This window comes from Marmota marmota, unplaced genomic scaffold (assembly GCF_001458135.2).
Source record: "Marmota marmota marmota unplaced genomic scaffold, marMar, whole genome shotgun sequence".
NCBI lineage: Eukaryota > Metazoa > Chordata > Mammalia > Rodentia > Sciuridae > Marmota > Marmota marmota.
The window spans coordinates 22,572,960-22,592,240 of NW_026000026.1; the positions used below are offsets into that span (position 1 = coordinate 22,572,960).

At 39.4% G+C, this 19,281-nt stretch overlaps 1 protein-coding gene across 2 annotated transcripts in view; it reads left to right on the forward strand.

Annotated features, from left to right (window-relative positions):
- Window positions 1-19,281, forward strand: part of LOC107138635 (ubiquinol-cytochrome-c reductase complex assembly factor 1) — a 94,088-nt gene that overhangs the window by 35,054 nt on the left and 39,753 nt on the right. For both annotated transcript variants that reach the window (XM_048811068.1, XM_015481303.2), the window contains exon 7: window positions 15,225-15,333. In XM_048811068.1, coding sequence (XP_048667025.1) covers window positions 15,225-15,333 — 109 coding nt within the window. The remainder of the gene's footprint in view (window positions 1-15,224; window positions 15,334-19,281) is intronic.

The following is a 19,281-nucleotide window of genomic DNA, read 5'->3' on the forward strand; positions in this document are numbered from 1 at the left end:
ACTTGTAAGGTATGGTCTTCTGAGGGCCTGATTATGTGAAATGGCAGTTGTTCAGACATGAAAAATTGTTCCTTTCATTTTAATAACTGGTGTCTTGAAGCACATTTTTATTAAAGGTCAAAGCATAGGCCCAGAAAAAAACTAATATTTGTAGGATTTTTTTGAAAGAACACCTAACCCAGTGAACAATGCTATCAGTATCTCTAAGGGACTCTATGAGCTTGGATGGAAAGTTCTCTCCCTTGGCTGTTTTAGGAAAAGTTCACATTTACGTAAAAGTGGTTTGAATTGTGAGAAACCGTGGTCATTTTCACTGCTGGTCATCAGAAACCCTATAACAAATTATAGCACTGACATTTACGCCTGTACCTCTAAAATGTGCATACAGGTTAGATTCATGCCAGGTTTGTTGCGTGTAAAAATATTTGACACCTTAAACAGTATATTTTTTCTTCAGGTAGCCAAAGAAAATCAATTTTTCATCTACTGTTACACAGTATTAAAGGTCAGAGGGATATAGGAGTCGTTGAAGTGGGGGCTGGGGAATGTATTTTCAAACTGCCAGATCTTTGGGAAGTACATTCTGGAGAACCACGTTTACTACTTTGACCATAGTATCTGAGGAACGTGGGCAATGGCCGCCCTGTCAAAAGGACCCTTGTTTGAAATTGCCTTCAGCTGAGCCTTGCATCACATTGCTCACTACTATATAAAGACTTTTTGGTTTTGATCACTTCTGAAATGTTTCGTTTAAACTCACACCATCACTGAGTTTGGCTAAGGTGCCTAGGGTGGCATTTTATTTTGTGTTATTTTTTCTTGAGTTGTTAGTTTATTGAATGCACTATGTCCTGAACACTTTGCTTGGATTCTCAAGAATCTCACAGTGTAATAGGGGAGACTAAAACATGTAAAATGATCTGTTATAATTTGAAATGGCTAAGTTCTGTAATAAATGTGAATAAGTAATGATGTTGGGATCACAGAGAAAGCTGCAATATCAAATCCCTTCCTAGCTTTGCCTGTTATTCTTTGAAATGTGCTATGGCTTTTAGGTGGCTGAGAAGGCACACTGTCTTCCTCTGCTCTTTACGGTGAAGGTTAGGAAGAGGGTGTGGAAGGGAAGCTGGATATAGTGAGAGGAAAACTACTTTTTCAAGAGCTGAGGACTGCAGAGGTGGTACTGTAGAATTACTCACTGGAAAGGTGGGAGGGTTGAGAGAAGGCTAAACTGTTCCCAGAGGAGCTCAAAGATAATATTCAGACCCTGTATAAAAGACTCTTTATTGCTCATATAGCCAGGGGTATCAAAGTTGGTAGAGGGAGTGGATGGCAAAATAAAATATATAATCCCTATGACCACATCCCAAGGTCAATACCTGACTAACAGCAGCTGGGAGAACCTTGAAACTACTTGTAGTTCTTTAAAATTTCCAAACTATGCTTACTGAGCCTTCATTACTGAGGCTGGTTAAATTTCACAGAGGAGTGGGTGTACCACCACCAGTTAAGCAGGGGAGGGAGGCTTTCCGCTTCAGATCTACACTTGCTCTCCCTTTTACCCTCTCCCTTGCCTTTAGTTTTGATTATCTGCAGGTGTTGGTGGAATGAATCAGTAGCTTAGGACCTACTATGTGTTCAAGACCATGGGGTGTTGGAAAGGCTTTAATATCTGTGTTCAAGAAACTTTAGTTCAGTGGGAAGCAGACAAAAGTATGGGATCAAACTGGATGATACACAGTCCATACTGGATGATAATAGAGAGCTGTGTCCAGGGCACAAGCAGGTGCTGTGGTACACAAATCCAGATTTGGAGGCAGCAAGTCAGAGGGGCATTGGATAAAGGGTAGCTCAATAGCAGAGGTAATATTTGAGATATGCCACAAAGTGGGAGTAGAATTTCTGTCAGAGCAAGGGAGGGCATGTTAGGTTAGAGATTATCAGGAGCAAAAGCCAGAACACATACAAGAATATGGAATGTTTGAGGGCAGCCAGTTTGGGGAGGAATGTAGTGGAAAGGTCACCATAAAAGTCATCAAATGCTACCAATTGTGCTGTGAGCCTCCAAGAAGAATTGGAGAACTCTCTAAGAGATACAGGAGTGATGGATCTATCTCAAATCTATAGAGAAGTTGTTCTTTGAGCTCTGTCCTCTTTCCTTGAGGCTCCCAGGAGTGTAAGCAAGGAATAGCCAATTTCCAAATTTTAGGGCTCAGTAGACTTGCTAGAGGTATGGGGATTGAAATACCTCTTGGAGGTAGGGCTATGAAGGAGAGGTGGGGAAGCTTTGAAAACAGTCATAAAAATAGAAAGACTTCCCTAGCCCTCTCAAACAAGACCAAAACCAAACTCCTAATAAATAAAAATATCCTGGTAGCAGACTTTCCAGAGTGCTTGTTTGTGTTCCCAAGGGTGATGGTTCCTTGTAGACTCCTAGACTAGGGACAGAATTTCTCACATCCTGTTAGGTCTCTGGAAGAAGAGTAGATGCTTTTTCTGTGAATTGGGATTTAGGACTGGGACCCTTCCAGTTCCTAGAAGGCCGTTATCAGTTGTGTATTCATGTGAGCTTGCAGTCGTAGTGACTATGTGTCCATTGTCTTTGCTGAACAAGATTAGAATTGACCGTGGCTGCTGAAAAACTGCTAGGCTGCTGAGTTATCCAGCATCCCTATGAGGACCTGATAAAAGCACCCCTCCTCCTCTTTTCCTTATCATGGCCAGTGGCATTGTGAATCCATTCAGGTGTCCATACCAAAAACCTGCAATTCTTGACTTTTCCTTCCCACCCCTTTACCTATCACCTAATTCAAACTTTTTTTGACCCTGAGCCGTAGTTACATGCATTTTACTTTGTGACCCACAGTGCATACAGGTATCTTAGTGTAAAGTTTTATAAAACTTACCTTTACAGTGTTGGGTAATCTCTGATATTTTATTTGGCTTCTGGCTTCCCTTTCCCCATTCCATGGTCTTCTCATTCCAACTTGGATCCCCCTCCTCTCTCAAGTTTTTTAGCATGGCATTTCTGTCCCAGCAGATGTGCTGCCTCTACTACAATCAATTGGTGCCATTCTGCAAATTTCTTCTCTGTGAAAGGCCCTTCTCCTTTCTTCCCTCCACTTGACAAATTCTAGTTTTTCCTTTAATATCCAGTTAAGGTGTTATCTTCCCTTTGAAGCTTTCCCTTCCCTCTGAAGTTAGTTCCTCTCTTGTTCCTTTTGTACATTTTTTTCCATTTTAAAAAATTTTAAATTTGTTTTAACTGATATATTAAAACATAAAAGTTGTACATACACATTAATGTTCTACTTTGATACCTACATGTATGCATGATTTTGATATACTACATGTATATGTTGTATAATGTTTAAATCAGGTTAAGCATATCTCTCAAACATTTATCCATTTATCATTTCTTTATGGTGAAAACTTTTAAAATCCTTTCTTTTAGCTTGTGTGTTGCAGGGATCAAACTCAGGGCCTCATGCTCTCTAGGCAAGCATCATACCACTGAGCTACATCACCATCCCTCTTCTAGTTTTTTAAAATCTATAGTTTATTACTATTATCTCTAGTCATCCTACTGTGTAATAGCACAACAGAACTTGTTCCTTTCTAACTGTATCTTAGTACCTATTTCCCTAACATAATTTAATTGGGGTGTGTATTTGGGAGAACTTCACTGCAAAGGTGACATTTACACTGACACTTAAAGGATGAGTAGAAGTAAATGAAAGAGTGGATGAGAAAGCACTCCAGGTGGAGGGATCTACTGGTTTTCAAACTTCTTTTTTTTTTTTTTTTAATATTTATTTTTTTAGGTGTAGTTGGACACAACGTCTTTTATTTATTTTTATGTGGTGCTGAGGATCGAACCCAGGGCCGCCTCCTACATGCTGGGCAAGTGTTCTACCGCTGAGCTACAACCCCAGTCCTTCAAACTTCTTACTAGCAGAGTTCTTTTTAAAAATGAAATCTTATGCTCAATCATAGTTATATAAATAGATAAAAGGATTGCTACTTGGGTTGAAGGAGGTGGACTTCATATCTGTACAACATGCTTACTATAAAGGACCCTTAAGTACCTCCATGGAAACTCAGATGATACTTTAAAAACTACAGACCCAGGGGCTGGGGATATGATACTTTAAAAACTACAGATCTAGGGGCTGGGGATATTGCTCAGTTGGTAGAGTGCTTGCCTTGTATGCACTAGGCCCTGGGTTTGATCCCCAGCAGCACAAAATCAAACAAACCAAAAACCCCCACAGATCTAGTTCAATTTCCTCATTTACAAATGAGAAGACAGTTTTGGAAATTGTGGATTTCTCACAGTCCACTTAATCAGAGTGGAATATCTAAGACAAATCCAAAGCTAACTATGTGAACTGCTCCTTCTGCAATGCTTTGATTCCTGCTTCAGTGTCCTCTCTTGGTGGCCAAGCGGCTGGGGGTCTCTTACTCTGAATGTGAACAGAATAGTAGGCACTTATTGATCCCAAGCTATATGGCAGGCACTGTACTTCTGTATCTTGGTAAATCCTGAAAATGATATGGGGATCCTACAGTACAGATCACATGGGAGCACAGGGAAATGCCTGAACTGGTTAAGAACTTTTGCATTGGCCTTCTGGGGGCTAGAACCACAGGATATGAGCTTGAGGAGTTATTAGGATGGGAATAAGTCATTGTAAACTACTTTTTAAGAAGTTTCTGTAGAAAAAGATCCATATCATGCACTGGATTTTCCAACTCAGCATTGGGCAGAAAGCCTTCCCCAAATGGGCCCTCACCATTGGGGTGGCCTTCATCTGAAAGGAGACCTCCCCATTTGGAAAAGAAGGGTCCACTCATACTCTCACCTTTGGCTCCAATGGGAGGAGGAAGAGGCTCAAAGGGCCCGGAGAATCCTCTGGACCATCCGACTAGCAGTGAAAGAAGAGAATCCAGCTGTGATAGGTTCACTGATCTTCAGAGAGTACCTTCTGGCACTGGGCCCCTGTCACCTTCATGGGAACAGGCCCGCAAGATGATAATCCCTCCACCAGGCCAACCATATTCTTCTGATCCACATCTTCCTCTACAAAGGCAAGGTCAAATTGTGGTAGACCATCGGGACCAACAGAACTCAGAAGTTCTAATATGCCTCCTTTGGATAAAGGGGATGGGCCTATGTCTTCACAAAGGCAATCCAGTAGAGAGGAGACCATAGACGATCTCTGGGACTCTGATGTGCCTGAGTCACCTCTCCCTGCTGAAAACCAAGCAACTGGCTCTGGCTCTGTTTTTGCACCTTTCCCTCCAGTCAGAGGTGCCTTGTTTCCAGTAGACCCAAGGAGTCAGTTCATGACAAGAGGACCTTTTTTTCCTCCACCTCCTCCAGGAAACAGGTATGGAGCACCGGAGATTATTTTCCACCAGGCCCACCACCCCCTCCATTTCCAATGCGAAATGTCTATGCAGGGAGGTGTTTTCCTCACGACCTTCCCCCAAGAGCTGGATTTGCTCCCCCCACCCCTGCATTCTGAAAGTAGAAGTAAGTTCCCTGCATGGTTCCTTCCACCTGCAAATGAGCCTACTACTCAACATCCAGAACCACAACAAGAAACCTGATGTTTTTGCTCTCTCTTCAAAAGGAATTTGACTTATCTCTCATTTTTAGTTTTTAAGTAACTGCTTTTACTTAAGTAAGTGACTATACTTTTGCTCCAATTGAAGCTAAATGGAACTCTAATTCTTATGATAGTGTTTTGTAAATAAAGATGGTTTAAGTATGAAAAAAAAAAGAAGTTTCAAGTAACAAAGTAAGATGAGAAGATGATCACTAGAGGGATGGTAGGAAAGCATTTTGTTGCTTTTTATTTTAAGATGGGGAAACACCAGAATATTTTATAAGCTAAAGTGAAGAAGCCTCTGGGAAAGAAGAGAAGGAAGTAAATTGTGGGGATGGGAAGGGTTGGGAAGCAGATGAGTGCCAGACTCAGTCCAGCTAGAGAACTGCCCAGGCAGATGCTGGCAGCTTTTACAGGGGGCTCTTTAAAACCACCAAGGCAGTTTTGATGTAGTTGTAGGGCATTTAGGCTCCTGCCAGATTCCAGCAATCCAGACCTGCCATATATGGTGTTCCCTGGCCATGTGCGCATCCTCTTTCTCCCTCCCTCAGCCACAGTTTCTCTGTTCACATACCCACACTGTAGCTTCCCCCTTCTGCCCCAAATCAAAGGCCTATACAGCAGCACTATATCAGCTTTGTATAATGTAAGTGCATTGGTTCCTGCTACCCAGGAGCTTGTTCTTCATGGTGGATCCAACAGGCAGGCCACAGGTGTAGCTCTTAGAGGTGGCTCATTGTTGGGTGAGATGGCTCCAGAACGTGCCTCCCCGACACTTATCTGTTTGCTTACAGACTGTCTATTGCCCCATGCTGCCCCCACAGAATGGTTAGATTTTGTGGAGAGGGAGTTTAGGAAACCAGATGGAGATAGCCATGTACATAGCCCTGGGAAAGAGTCAGTGTGCCAACTCACAAATAAATGAACCATTTATTAGCACACTGCTAGGGCTTGAGTGTGGCCATGTAGGCTCTGCTTTCTTGGCCTTGGCTGGTGACAGAGTAAGGGAAACAAGCTTTGTGAAAAAGTCCCTTTTGGGATTCCTTCATAGCAGCCAGTGTGACAAACCTGCCCAAGCGCCCACTGATCTTCATTGAATTCAAAATTAAAATCCCCTTGGAGCAGGTCATAAACTACATGTGGGCAAAGCAAGGCCAAAACACAACTGGCATTGTCAGAGCGCCCAAACAGAGCAAGTGAGACAGGATGCTCAGAGCTGCCAATACGTGGCAGGAGGTCAGCATCAAGAATAACAGAAATTCTTCCCTTGCAGTCTGAGGCCAAGGGAAGGAAGTTGTGGCTAGGAAATACTCCCATTCCTTTTAACTCTGCAGACAGTATTGTTGTTTTACCAGTTGTCTTATTTAGTGGGAAGAGACTCCTGGTGTTGTACTGTCACCGAATGGAGGAAACAGTATTGGAGACATTGTGGCTTGTGGGGGTGGAAGGAAGCTGAGGCTTCATTGTAGCTCTTCCTTTCTCCTTTGTGGGACCTTAAGTTACTTAAGCTTCTCAGTTTTCTTTTCTGTGAAATGGGAACAGTTATAATGGTTTAATGATTATGTAGATTGAGAGACAATGAATATAAATACATCAAATCTTATATTAGAGGACTTATTGATAGTGCTCATTATTATTATGTCACAAGGCAAAGTCAATATCTTTAGCCTTTTATTATTTGAGATTCCTAGTCAAAGAGTTTTTCTTCCTTTGTCTCCTGTCTCTCTGCTTTGCCTTTTGGAGAGATTAGGGAACCATCAAATTGAAGGCTTGAACACTCCTCTTTTTTTTTCTTTACTTTGCTAGCTGGGTTGTTTGCCTTCCTTATATGTAAAAGAGATCAGTATTATTTATGAGCCACTGGGATCACTGAGAGACAGGATAGAACTGTGAAGCTTAAAACTTCAATAATAAATTGTAGGTTTTAGAACATCAAACTTGGGAGAAGCAATTGGAATTGTTCCTAAACAGAGAATAACTTATGCACAGATTAAATCTATATTCAGAATAGATGCTTAGTAAATACTTGTTAATGAATGATTAAATTAATTACTTAATATTATAATCTTATTGTTAATCTCTTTTTAATGTTTATTTTGCATTCTTTTTTTTCCTGCTGAGAATTGAACCTAGGATCTTTCACGTGCTCCATTATGCCCAACTCTATTTTGCTTCTTAAGGGCAATTTTTATGTTTTAGCATGGAAGACTCCCCTCCAAAAGAGTCCTGAAATTATGAAGTTGACTCAGTGGCAAAATATGATTTGACTTGTCAACCTTTAACACACATTTATTATGAGAAATGCATTCACTGTATGAAATGAAGTAGAGCTGTTCTATTCTTTTGTTTAAAGCTAGTATTCTTGGCCTGGAATTCCAGTGACTCAGAAGGCAGGAGGACTGCAAGTTCAAGACTAGCCTGGGCACCTTAGTGAGATTCTGTCTCAAAATAAAAAAATAGAAAGGGCTGGGAATATAGCTAGCTCAGTGACTTGTCAACCCCTTGGTTTAGTCTTTGGTAACACATACATACACACATTTAAAAAAAAAAAAAAAACAACAACCCTGGTATTCTCAATTGTTGGCTAGCTTACTAATGACTTAAAATGTTGTTTTTATATGGTCAGATGTGGCAAGTGTTGGCTTTATTTTGCAGTGAGATCTAGAATCCTAAAGTTTTTGTTTGGGTTAATCATTCTGAATTTGTTTTATCATTTTTCCTTTCACCTTCCAACATGTCTTAATATTCCCTGGATGGTTCAGGCTGTCCTGATAACTTTTTTGGGGCTGGACCCAGGGCCTCATGCATGCTAGGCAAGTGCTCTACTCTTATACTCAGCCAAGCCTCATTCTCTCTCTCTCTCTCTCTCTCTCTCTCTCTCTCTCTCATTTTATTTTTACTTTTTGCCATATGGGTATTGAACTCAGGGGCACTCTACTGCTGAGTGTCCAGCTCCAGTCCTGGTAACTCTTAACTGTATTTTGCCATACAGTTGTTTTTGAGTTGCAGTGGGTAGATTTACCCTGTTCTATTGCTGTGCCATTTTTGTGTGTATGTGTGTGTATTTCAAATAAATGTTTAATTTCCCCCCTTTCCTGTTAGACAGCCAACAGTTACTTTTTGTTTTGTTTTGAGACAAGGTCTCATATGTTGCCCAGGCTGATCTCAAACTCCTAAGCTCCAGTGATCCTCCTACTGCACCCTCTTGAATAGTTGGGACTACAGGTGTGCACCCTCATGCCTGGCTATATTTTGTCGTTATAGACATGCTTGCCTAAAGTTAGCTAGTCTTTTCTCTTCTGATATGCTATTTCTAATGTGATGTTTGTTTTGAAACTTAAATTACTGCCCTTGTGAGGATTAAGTAAAAAAATACAGTAAAAGGGTTCTGGTGGGTTTGTTCTAGTTGTTCAAGAAGGCAAACACAATATGACTGTGGGATCATATTGTGTAGGTTCAGACCTCAGCTTTGACATATGAATGGGCTACTAGGACTTGGTTTTCTCAGCTGTGAAATGAGACTGTAGGAAATAGTAGCCTCATAGAATTATAAAGATTAAATGAAACATGTCCAAAGCCCTTAGTCTAGTGTCTGGCACACAGTTGCCTTTGTTGTTAATTATAGCTCTTGTTCATTTTTACTATTTAAGTTTTTTTTCTTTAGTCATTTTTAGAATAGGAAAATTTGCAGATGAACTGAATTTAGCCTAGATCAGATGTTACCTTAACGATTGTTGTAAATTAGTAAAAATCTATTATCTCTGGTGTTCATAAAAGACTCCGTTGGGACAACTGTGGTATCTGTGGATGAAACAGTTGTAATTGAGCTCTCTTCACTTCCATCTTATATGATAATATATAAGGTATTTCTCAATGTAAAAATAATGTATGTAGAACGTTGCCATTGTGAAAAAAGGGAAAGAAAAGAAGCTTCCCATTTATGTAAAAGGATGAGTAGGTATTCACCCAGGAGGGATTCCTAAGAAACTAGTTACTATGATTGCTGGGGGAGGAAAGTAGCAAGGAGACTTTGTTTTTATTACCTTGTACACATATTACCTGTTCACAACAGTTGTTAACAGAGAAAGGAGTAGACTGTGATAAGCTTCAAGGTCAAGTAGTCTAGGAATTGGCCTTCAGCCTCTTGTCTGGACTTCCCAGGAGGCTGGCTGTCCAGCTGTGGGCCCAACCTTCAGCTCTGCTTTTCCCTTGAACGGGATAAACACAAATGTTCTTCACAATAGGACTATTTTTCTGTCCTTCATTACATAAAGAATGTGATTCACAAACTTAGGGCAAAAATTAATTGAGCTTTTAGATAACTGAATAGTGCTGGTGATTGAACAGCCCTGAGGATTGGATCTTATTTTCCTAGAATTCATGGGAATCATTAGCACACTAGCTGTTGTTAGAAGAAATGATTCCTAATTTTTTTTTTTTTTAGTTATAGATGGTCACATTACCTTTATTTTTTTTTATTTATTTTTATGTAGTGCTGAGGATTGAACCCAGTGCCTCATGTGTGCTAGGCAAATAAGTACTCTACCACTGAGCTACAACCCTATCCCCCTCCTGGTTTGGTTTAAAACTTAAGCTGAAATTTTGCTCTAGAGCTTTATATTTGAAAGTGTTTTGTATCAATCAAATATCCATCAAACTAATTTGCTACATTGTTTTAGTAGTAATTCACATTTTCCCTCCTTGCATTTACAGGCTTCAATTCATATTTTCTTAACTGTTAGGTGCAGTTATAACAAACTTTGCTGATTTAGTATCTCTCAAAAGGCAGTGCTGTCTTCAGTGAGTGTTTTTGGATCAACAGCTCTGATTACCATTGTTCTTTTAAAGCAAATATTCACCAAAGTTGTAATTTTTTAGCCCTGGTGACATTAATATTTAATTGCAGGGCTGAGGCTGGGAAGAAAGGGTTAACTTTTCATTTGCTCTCATCTGTTTTGAATGTCAAAATCTTTCTTACTACATTTCTTCTTCCAGTGGCTCACCTTGGTCTCCTTAGTCTTAGACTTTTTCTTAGTAGGACATTTCAAACCCTTCATGACTTTTCTAGATCCATTTTCCTGTTTCCTATAACCTGCCCTCCCACACATCTAGGTATTCATTTTTCCCTTACCATGTGCTGACCTCTTCCATATCCCTGCCTTTGCTTTTAATATTCTATTTGTTGGAAAGCCAGTGTTGGGGATTAAACCCAAGGTTTTGCAAATGCTCTAACTCTGAGCTATATCCCCAGTCCTAGAAAGTCCCTACCACCCCCCCACCACCCCCCTTTTTTTTTTTGTCTCTGCTTATCCAACTTCAGCTATTCTTCTAAGCCCCAGGTACAATGTCTCCTTTTCCATGAAGCTTTCTCTGATCCCAGTCAAAAATAATCCTCTTAAACTCCATTGCACTTTCTCCTGGGATACTTATCACATTGTCTTTTAGGGCTGTTTGCATGTGGCATACGTTACCTCCCCAAGGAGACAAACTGCTTCTTGAAAGCTGGGTTCTAGCTTTACCCGTCACTGAAATACCCACACCAGTCATATACCTCCACACAGTAGGAGCTCAGTTATGTTCATTGGATGAATTGTCAGTCACCTTCTTGAGAGTGTCTTTACTTTGTATTATCTTTTCAATCATTTGAGCAACTGTTATCTATAAGAGCTATGAATGAGCTGTGCTGTGAAACCCAAAACACTTCACCCCATGTTGATATAGTTAGAAAGTTTATGGTCTGAGAAAAATCCATGCCTTTTAAACCTCAGAGGGCAGGTGTATTAACAAACTACAGAATTTTCAAATAAATGAAGAATTCCATTACCTCACTATTGGTGTTGATGAATTGGCCTCTGACAACACTTAAGCATCAAAACACACAGTGTCTTTTCAGGTGAGAGACTGACATGAGTGATTTGATTAACTTTTTGAAAAGTCTTGTGAGAAAGGACTGTTGAACTTTCCCCAGTTTGTTTCTGAATATGTCCTGTATCATATAAAGTAGGCCAGTCTTTTTCCATAACTTGTTTCATTATTGTCTCTAAGTGTTATTTCTTATGCACTAATTGGGTTCACATTTAGAGGTTACAAATAAAGAATCGTAACATTGAATCACATTAGAGATCAGGTAGTCAGCCTCCTGTGTGAGCTGTGTTCCCAAACAAACATTTATTCAGTAATGGGCAAGTACTCTACTTTTTGAGGTCAGTCGTTTGTTCTATCATTCAAGTTGTCGTCGTCGTCGTCGTCGTCGTCGTCTTCTTCTTCTTCTTCTTCTTCTTCTTCTTCTTCTTCTTCTTCTTCTTCTTCTTTTTCTCCTCCTCCTCCTCCTCCTCCTCCTCCTCCTCCTCCTCCTCCTCCTCCTCCTCCCTCCTCCTTCCTCCTCCTCCTCCCCTCCCCCTCCCCCTCCCCAGCGGCACTTAATCACTGAACCACATCCTCAACCCTTTTTGTTTTTTATTTTGAGACAGAGTCTCTCTAAGTTACTGAGGCTGCCCTTGAACTTGCAGTCTTCCTGTCTGACCCTCCCATGTCCCTGAGATTACAGGCATGAGCCTCCATGCCCAGCTGTCATTCAGATCTTGTTGTTCAATATTGAGTAAATCTTTCTCCCTCTATGGCCCACCCCTTGGTTTTAATTCACACTCTTGGATAAACGGTCTAGTCACTTCTCTGTTATGTTTAAGGCCCCTCTCCTATTTTTATCCAAGTTAGATGCCTTCTTACCTTTCATCTCTTCTACTTTTCTCTCTTTAAATTTTATTTTATTTTTAATTGACACATAATTATACATATTTAAGGGGTATAATGTGGTTTTCTTTTTTTTTGAACCAGGGATTGAACTCAGGGCTACTCGACCACTGAGCCACATCCCCAGCCCTATTTTGTATTTTATTCCGAGACAGGGTCTCACTGAGATGCTTAGTGCCTCACCTTTGCTGAGGCTAGCTTGAATTTGTGATTCTCCTGTCTCAGCTTCCCGAACCACTGGGATTACAGGTGTGTGCCACTGCACCCAGCTATAATGTAATTTTTTTTTTTTTTTTGGTGCTAGGGATTGAACCCAGGGCCTTGTGCATGTGAGGCAAGCACTCCACCAATTGAGCTATAGCCCCAGATCTAATGTGAAATTTGATATATGTTACATTACTATCAAGTCAGAGTAATTAGCATATCCATCACCTCATATATATACTATTTCTTCCGGGTGAGAACATTCAAAATCTCTCTTCTAGCTGTTTGGAATTGTTATAGTTAAAGCTTTGTCCCGGGGTTTCATTAACTGACTTCCAGACCACTCATGTATAATCGAATCAAGCCTTTATTGAAGCACACTAGTGGCGGCTGACCAGAACATAAAGCTGTTCCCCTGATCAGCCCCGAACAATTGCAAGGGTGCTCCTTATAAGACTGAAAACCGCAAAAGGAATGTTCGGGGGTCTAGCCAATGCAAGCAAGCAGGTTACAGAAGCAGGAGAGTGCAGTCAAGTGGCGGGAAGCCTAACCAATCACAGTTAGCCCAGTCAACCCAGTTACAGAAACAGAGTCCTGTTATCCTAGTTACAGAAACAATACCCCATTAGGTAGTTCCGTGTTCTTAAAGGTTTCTATAGCAATAGGAAAAGAACATCACCCCAGTCATGACCCTTCTACTTGGCATGGTCGTTCTACAGGATGAAGTCATAAAACAAAATGGAGTCACATTTGCTTCTACTATCATAGAATATGTAATATATTATTGTTAACTGTGGTCACCCTATTGTGCAGTGGAACACCAGAACTTATTCTTCCATCTAACTGTATCCTTTGTCTCTTAAAATATAATGTTCAAAACTGTAATCAGTAGATTCTGCTATTCCAAATAGATCTTGATCTGTGCTGAGTAGAACCAAAGTCTCACTTTGCATGTTGAGGATATAGTTCCATGGCTATATCTAAAATCACTTTAATTGGGAGGCAACATCATCATTTTGTTGACTTTACCTGTAAGATGTTTTCACATGTAGGTAGTTGTGTCTCATCTATCCTTGTACCCCTGCATTTGTTCTTCAGCCATTGACACTGCCTGTTTGAAATATTTTTGGCTCATGGTTGGGTCATCTAGCATATTTGTTTTTCTGTCTAGCTTCTTGTCATTTGGCAGTTTGATAAGTGTGTTTTCTTTCTCCATCTTAGTCATGAAAAGAGATGTTTAGGCAGGCCAGGCTGGAATCGTTCCATTGTACCACGCTGTTGCTAGTAGATTTTAATGGGCAGGATTAATTATATTAGGAGAGAGAGAATTGTCAGTTTAGACTGATCATTCCATAATTACAGCAGGAATTGTCTTTTAGGTGACTGGTCTGTTGTAGCTACTTAACAATTAATGACAGACAGTAGAAATCAGTATGGTTATAAAATTAGGAACCAATTTGAGAGGTTGGTGATCTTGCTTATATTCTTATATATAATTAAATATAATATTTATTAGTTAATAAAATATAACTTTTATCTTCATATATGAGGTTATAAGCAGAGAACCCTCTGGCTATGTGGCATAAGGAAAGGGCCCTAAACTTGGCCTTATTATGTTTATTCATTTAGTTATTCAGTACATATCTATTGAATGTCTTCTACATGGAGATACAATGTTGAAAAAAACCAAAGCTTGATCTTTGCTTTCAGTGGAATTTACATCAAGTGGGTGAAACAATTTAATACTTTAAAAAAAGTAATTATAATACTTTTTATGATCTGTGTTCTAGACAAGTGTTATCGAACAGAAATACAATGCAAGCTATACCTGTAATTTAAAATTTTGTAGTAGCTAAGTTTTTTTTTTTTTTTTTTTCTTATTCCAAGGATTGAACCCAAGGGTGCTTAACCACTGAACCACATCTCCAGCCCTTTTTAAATATTTTATTAGAAACAGGGTGTCACTGAGTTATGTAAGGCCTTGCTAAGTTGCTAAGGCTGGATTTGAACTTGGGATCCTTGGGGTCCTCCTGACTCAGCCTCCTAAGTGGCTGAGAGTTTTAAAAGCAAAAAGGAACAAATGAAATTAATAATATATTTTATTTAACTCATCTGAAATATTATTTCAACATGAAATCAATTTTAAAAATTGGATATTTTCTATTCTCTTTCTTGGACTAAATCTTTGAAGTCTTTGGATTTATTCACATTTAAAGTGCTCAATAGCCACAGATTTCTAGTGGCTACTATAGGGACAGTGTTGTTCTTTACTCAGTAAATAGATGACTTTGTGGTGTCAGGAAAATTACTTTTATTCTTTAGGATTCCTGTTTCCATCAGTAAAATGAAGGGTTCAAATTTGCTTATCTTTTCACAACTAAATGTGGTCTCTTCCACGTGTGAGGGAGCCTTCTGAGGTGCTCTGAATAACCCATGTCCATCTGGGTGTTGCTTTCATGGATAATATTGTGAAAAAATTCATCAAACTGTACAGTTAAGGTTAATACAGTTTATAAAGTCTGCATTGTATGTGAATAAACATTTTTTAAAAAGGTCACTTCCAGTTTTTTGATTCGATGCCCTTTGCTAAAATCACTCTGATGTAAATGTAAGGTGTGAACGATGCCTAACAGCCTCTCTGTCTTCTTCCACTAGGATGTGTCTAGTCCGAATGAAGCAGGAAGGCCGGAGTGGGAAATATATGTGTCGTATCATAGTTCATTTTATGTGGGAAGATGTTGAGCAGCGTGGCAGAGTCATGGGGGTAAGTGCTGGATGTCAGATCTGGATCTGGACAACTCTGGTGAGGGATTGCCTGACTAGAGTGTGGGGTTTTATCTGTTTTAGAATGGCCTTGCTTTGGATTTCTGTGAAAATGCTGCCTTATGTCTAGAGGCATTTCAGCTGGTGTTACTTTTCTATCTCTATTGAGACTGACACACTACAGATACATTATGTGTTTATACATGTTATTGTGGTTTATCAGTGTGAGGACATCCTGGGTATGGAGAGAGGTTACACGTCCCAAATCATGGTGATAGAAGGGATGGAATGGGTAAAGAAGGGAATCAAATACTAATCCAGTTTAAGGACACTTTGCTTTTGATACTAATGTAATATGTGAACCAGTTCTGATATAAAAATCATGTTATAAATATTTCAGTTCATGCACTATTCTCAGGAGCTAAAAAAGCAAGCTCCTCGATCACTAGCAACATAGAAAACTTCAGCAGAATATCCACTGAAAACATACATCAGTACATTTAATAATTAGCCTTAGAAAGGAGAGTATATGGTATATATGTCACCAGGAGTATGATGACAGTAGAAGAATGAAACCAAAACATTGGGATACTATTTATTATATAAACAGTAATTTTGTCTGTTTTTGTCTCCATACTTGATCGTAGCCAAAAGACTGAGAAGCAATTATGTTTTATCTCTAGACCATTGATTTTTAGTAGTTCCTTGTTATTTCCTAATTTGTTATCTTCCAGCTTGGGAGAATCATCTGACTGGGTCACAAAATGGTTTAATTTATTAGAAAAGTTACACATGCTCATAGAATAAAAACAAGAAGTAGAAAGTGCTTAATGTAAAAAACAAGTGTATTTTTCTTATTTCAACTCCCCATAAGTAACCGCAGGTCAGAATTGATGTATATTTTTCTAGTATTTTCTATACAAATATATAAATGTATATTCTTTTAACATGACACAGGTGGGCTTATACTATGTACTCTATTCTGAGTCTTGGCTTTTTTTCACTAATATGTATTAAAAATGTTTTTACTTACACTTGTTTTTTAAATTCAAAATGTGTTAACTAAGGCTAAAATTTCTTTAATCATCAATCTCAATCCTGGCCATTTATCTCTTTCCAAGAAATAACTACCATTTCCATTTTGGTGTGTATCTTTTTTTTTTTTTTTAATTAAAAAAAATGGTTTTTAGTTATAGGTGAACACAATATCTTTATTTTTATGTGGTGCTGAGGATCGAACCCAGTGCCTCACGCATATGCTAGGCAAGCGCTGTACCTCTGATCCACAACCCCAGCCCTGGCGTGTATCTTTTAAGACTCTTTCCTATGCTATCTATAGAAAATATGTAGTGTGTTTTCTTTATGTACTTATATGCAACTTTCTTTCCATGCTTCATGTTTTACTTTTATTTATTGTAACTATCTTCACACATTCCTATGCTATTGTCTGTTGGCATTTGTGTTTATTCTGTGTGTAAAATTGTAGTCTTTGAGACTACATCATGGAGGGGATGGTTGCCTCTTGGGAACCTGGGTTGAGGGTTTTTTCAGATTCTCATATGTCTTTGAAGGAGCTGCATCTATAGGAAGCTTGGCAAACATGGGTTTGCTTAAGTATTTTCATTGACATTTACATGGCATTCCCTGGGACAACAGACCGTTGGCATTTTCTGTTCATTCTTAAAAAGTGGTAACATGTATCAAAGTTTTAACTGCAATCATCATTATCATCATCATCATCATCATCATCATTTTGAAATCAGTATTGAACTTTCTTTGTAATTGTCTCTAGTTCCATTTTCATTTTTCTCACTGTTGCGCTTGTCAGCTCTCTTGGCTGTTGAGTGAAATCAGCAACCTTTAAGCTATTCATGCAGCTGACTGTTCCACATGCCCTCAAGTTCTCAGTATGCAGTTCTGTGGCAACACACAGCATCCCATTTAATGATGACCAGTGATACCCTCTGGCCAGCCAAAGCCTTGGCTCACTGCCAGCCACTTGGTCACGCAGTAGCTCTTCTATTAGTGAACTTGTTTTTCTTATCACTGTTGACTAAACTCTGCTGGAAGTTGGGCCACTGGAGCCATGTGGGTCACAGCTGTCCCATCCTGAATAGCTTAGTAAGCCATAAATTGCTGACTCCTGGACCACAGGAATCTTTTCATTGTCCCCCACTTCCATGAATTTCCTTTCACATCTCTATCACAATATTCAACATTTCGAGCCCTCTCCTGTGTTATTTTTGTGTAATCTCCCTTCTATTTAACTGTAGGCTTTATAAAAGCAGGAAGCTGTCTTGTTCAGTTTTTTGCTTATGTAATAAACATTGATTGAATATTTGTCAGAATGAGTCAGTAAATTGAACTTCTGCCTCTGGAATTCTGGTTTTTGTTTTTGTTTTTGTTTTTGGGGTTTTAGGGATTGAACTCAGGGGCACTTGACCACTGAGCCACATCCCCAGCCCTACTTTGTATTTTAGTTAGAGACAGGGTCTCACTGAGTTGCTTAACGCCTCACTTTTGCTGAGGCTGGCTTTAAACTCGTGATTCTCCTGCCTCAGCCTCCCGAGCCGCTGGGATTACAGGCGTGCACCACTGTGCCCAGCTTGGAATTCTGTTTCAAAGTCACCTTATTTATCAGATAAATCATGCCTGATTTACTAGTCTCTGGTCCATTTGTACATCAGTGCAGTCCTACAGGAATTAGTGTGCCCCTATTTTATCCAGCCTTTTTTTCCCCCCTATTTGCTGCCCTGAAAGGAAGTGTTTTAGATCAGTGTTCCTCAGACTTTAATGTGCCTGTCTATAGTTTACCTGAGGATCTTATTAAAATTAAAATACAGATTCTGATTCAGTAGGTTTTGGGATGGGGTCAGAGAAGTGATTTTTTTTTTTTTATATACTGGGAATTGAACCCAGGGGCACTCAACCACTGATCTGTACACCCTATCCTTTTAAAAAATTTTGAGGCAGGAGTTTGCTACGTCACTGAATCCTCCTGCCTTAGCCTCCAGAGTTGCTGGGATTATAGGCATGTACCATCATGCTAAGAATCTACATTTCTAAAAAGCTTCCAGGTTGTGCTAATGTTGCTAATGATGCAGGATAGGGGAGGAGGTAGCCATACTTTGAATAGCAAGGTTGTAGGTGATTCCTATAGTACAGGTTCTTAAACTGCCTTCATGAAGAGAAATGCCCAAGCTCTGATTTAGTTATAAAGACTATAAGTAAAAGACAATGATTTAAAAATAATAAAGATTTGGAAGAGTTGAGGAATTACTCTTACTGCTTTTCTATTATAATTGACTTGATCCCGCCTTTTCCAACCTCATGGTATAAACAGACCCCTTTGTATAGCAAGACATTAGTACATTAACCACATCTGAGTTGTGTGTGTGTAGAGGGAATCTCAGTCTTCTGTGAGCATACAACTGGAAGAAATGGGACATGTGGCTGGAGAAAAGTAGTAGGTAACATGGAGCCGGTCTGGCTTGGTACTCACCCAGACTGGTAAGTCTTTCCTCTTTGTATCTTCTGTGCCTCATTTCTTCATTAAAAAAAAGCACCAGGTGGTGATGGGTCTAACTACATGATTTCCAAGTTTCTTTTCAGCTTTGAAAACCTATGATTTGAAGGTGGTAATTTGCAAATCTATCTCTGTGTTATTTGGCATCTCAGTTATACCTCTGTAAGAAAACTCATATAACAAGTAAAATTTATAAAACAGATCAATATAGTGGTGATTTTTCTCATGTGAAAGAATTCTTAGAGGCCATTACTTTGAGTGGGTTGGTGTGGGTAAGATCAAGAACCATGAGAGCCAATGGCAAACTAATGAATCAGAAATTTGAATCAACAACTCCTTTGGAATTAGAATTCCAATCAAGAACTCCTTTGACATTAGAGTTCTCATTTCATAAAAGTGGGAGAACTTTCATTTTACCAGAGT